At 38.1% G+C, this 2840-nt stretch overlaps 1 protein-coding gene across 1 annotated transcript; it reads left to right on the top strand.

The window, feature by feature from the left end:
- The first annotated feature begins 694 nt into the window (after positions 1–694).
- Positions 695–1450, top strand: LOC126890097 (general transcription factor II-I repeat domain-containing protein 2A-like). Its single transcript, XM_050658945.1, has one exon. The coding sequence runs from the start codon at positions 695–697 to the stop codon at positions 1448–1450; it is 756 nt and encodes a 251-aa protein (XP_050514902.1).
- The last annotated feature ends 1390 nt before the right edge of the window (positions 1451–2840 follow it).

The raw sequence follows: 2840 nt of genomic DNA, 5'->3' as shown, positions 1-2840 counted from the left end.
AGACTTGAACAATAGTTTGAAGACGGAACAATCAATGTTCACTAGGCCTGTTAAACAATCAGTAGCTGCAACGATTGCGTCGTTCAAAATTTCTTATATATACTGGCACAACTTACTTACTATAAAATATACTGTCACAACATAAAAAACCGTTTGAAAATGGAGAGGTAGTGAAAGAAGCATTAATTGAAGCAGCGTGTGTATTATTTGAGGACTTCAAAAATAAAACAGATTTTGTCTGCTATCAAATAAGTCGGGTTTGTCACGTCCAACGGTCACCAGACGTATCGAAATCAAGGGCAAAAATTTGGAAAGTCAAGTGAAAAGTGATATTATGAAGTGTATATACTTTGCAATTTGACGAGTCAATCGATATGACTGATCATACCGCCCAGTTGTGTATTTCCATTCGGACGGTATTTTCTGATATGTCGTATAAAGAAGATTTGTTAACAATGCTGCCTCTGAAAGAAAAAACTCACGGAGAAGATATATACGTTTTTATAAATTTTGTGCAACAATACGAGGAGCTACCGATTTACAAACTAATGTGTATTACAACAGATGCTGCACCATCCATGACTGGCGTTAACAATGGATGTGTTGCATTATGTAGAGCTAACGATGACTTTCCATCGTTTTTTCATTTCATTGCATCATTGACCAGCAAGTTTTGTGTTCCAAAATTTTAAATATGGACGAAATTATGAAGATGGCAACAAAAATTGTCAATTCAATAAGAGCGCGAAGCTTGCAACAACGTCTTTTTAAAGCACAATTGGAAGCTAGAGACTCTGAGGAACACACTGATTTACTTCTGTTACTTCCCGAAATAATTTCTTTTCTAGAGGAACAAGGGGACGACACTTATATACTTCAGAACGAAAAATGGCTCAGTAACCTAGCTTTCTTATCAGATTTAACAAATCATTTGAACGTCCTTAATTTGGAACTACAAGGTAAAAATAAAACAATTATCGATATGATGAGCGCAGTACATTCTTTTGTCAACAAATTGAAATTATTGATTAAACAAATTAACAGAAAGGATTTAGACAACTTTCCATCGCTGAAAAAGGGGGTAACCGCCCATTTGAATTATGTTTATTACGAGACGGAGCTGCAAGTACTTCAAAGTGAGTTTGAAAGACGTTTTGCTGATTTTAAAAAACTGACAGATATTGTAACATCTATGTCTAATCCATTTTCTTGCGAAGACGTGGAAAAAATTGCAACTGAAATATCCGTTACTTTCAATATGGAAATCATTTCTGTTCAAAATGAGGTACTGAAAATAATTTCGGATATACACCTTACATCCAGAGCGACTGATACGAAATTTTGGTCTTTCATATCGTCTGAGAAATATTTATCTTTGAAGCAAGTAGCTCTGCAGCTCACAGCTTCTTTGGATCAACGTACTTGTGTGAGTCTCTATTTTCTCAAATGAAGGTCGTGAAATCAAAGTATCGTAATCGGCTAACTGACGAACATCTCTCATCATGCTTGCGTTTGGCTCTCGGTAATTACGTACCATCATATGAAAAGCTTGTGGATGATATGCAGTGCCATGCATCAACATCCAAATAAAATTAAGATACAAAACATCACTTTAATTCTAACTCTCTATAGTTAAAACTTTTTATCAAATAGAAATGTGCAATAAAGTTTTTTATTTTCATAGTTTTTTTTACTGGCAGTCGATCGCTGGACTCTTGCAGTAGGGATGGGAAAAACCTGCCGGTTACAACCTAAAACCGGTTTTTTTAGTTAGCAATAACCGGTTTTGGGCGGTTGTTTTTTTCTCCCGGTTGTAACCGGTTTTTTCTTTTTACAGTAATAACCGGTGAAAAATCGGATCAGTTACTTCTGAAAAAAATAAGTAATTCGAAGAAAAAATATTGTTTGTTTAAATTCATCAATAATTCGTGATTTGTTTAATGTTTATACATATTCGTTAATGACTCTCGCAGTCATTCATCTCATTGTATTGATTTGCGTGTAAAGATTGAAATGCTTTGTAGAAATGCTTACAATGAGTGTCCCTGTTTAGGATTTTGTCCTCTTCAGGGTTTGTGGTGAATGTATTGTGTTGGATCGCAAAAGCAAACAGTCCGAAAAACGCACTGGGGCAAGTGTGGTGTTCCTGGTGTTCCTGGGTTATGCCGGACGGTGGTGTCCAGAAGGCTACAAGACAACAGAGAAGAAAGTTTGATGGAGTTGATGTTGGTTCCATTGACATTTACGTGTACTGTCCGTACTTTGCTCTAGACCAATCTCCCTAGAAACCATTGTACAACGACAGGCAGGCCTGCGTCCCTCGTCGGCGGTCAGGAGGTGGCTTTTGAGCGCAGCGTGGACAGTAAGCGTTCGAGTGATGAAAATAGTTGCGGCTATTTTCTTGGGGCGAACAGGTTTAATTGTGCAATGAAGTTGGGAAACCGCAAAAAAACCAACTTATCCCTGTTCGGGGTAGGGAAAAGGATAGTTAAAGGTGGGTGCGGTAGGCTAACGGGGTAGCCTCGAGGATGTTTTTATATTCTACTGGGAGTTCGTCAATGCATATTTGCATTAGAGCAGACGGTGGGGGAATCTTTTTCCGCTTGGGCTTTGCGTGGTAGAATACGTGGCCAGAAGATGAACAGGAACATTTGAGAGATTCTTGTGTGTCGGAGGGGGGATCGTTGATTATTTTAGTTGTGAAGTTCCTGTTCAGAGAGTTTATTCTCTAGATAATTGTGGGTATGTTTGAGAGGTTATGGATTTCGTTTGAGGGATATCTCCAGTGCTCGTAGTTGCATCTACGCAAGATTCTCCGTTCCACTCGCAACAAACTCTCT

This window comes from Diabrotica virgifera, chromosome 8 (assembly GCF_917563875.1).
Source record: "Diabrotica virgifera virgifera chromosome 8, PGI_DIABVI_V3a".
NCBI classification, from domain to species: Eukaryota; Metazoa; Arthropoda; class Insecta; order Coleoptera; family Chrysomelidae; genus Diabrotica; species Diabrotica virgifera.
The sequence above is the reverse complement of the archived record's forward strand: the minus strand, read 5'-3'. Positions and strand labels throughout refer to the sequence as shown.

Bases quoted from the DNA above. Each gene is read 5' to 3' on its own strand.
- LOC126890097 (XM_050658945.1), top strand. From the start codon at position 695: ATGGACGAAATTATGAAGATGGCAACAAAAATTGTCAATTCAATAAGA.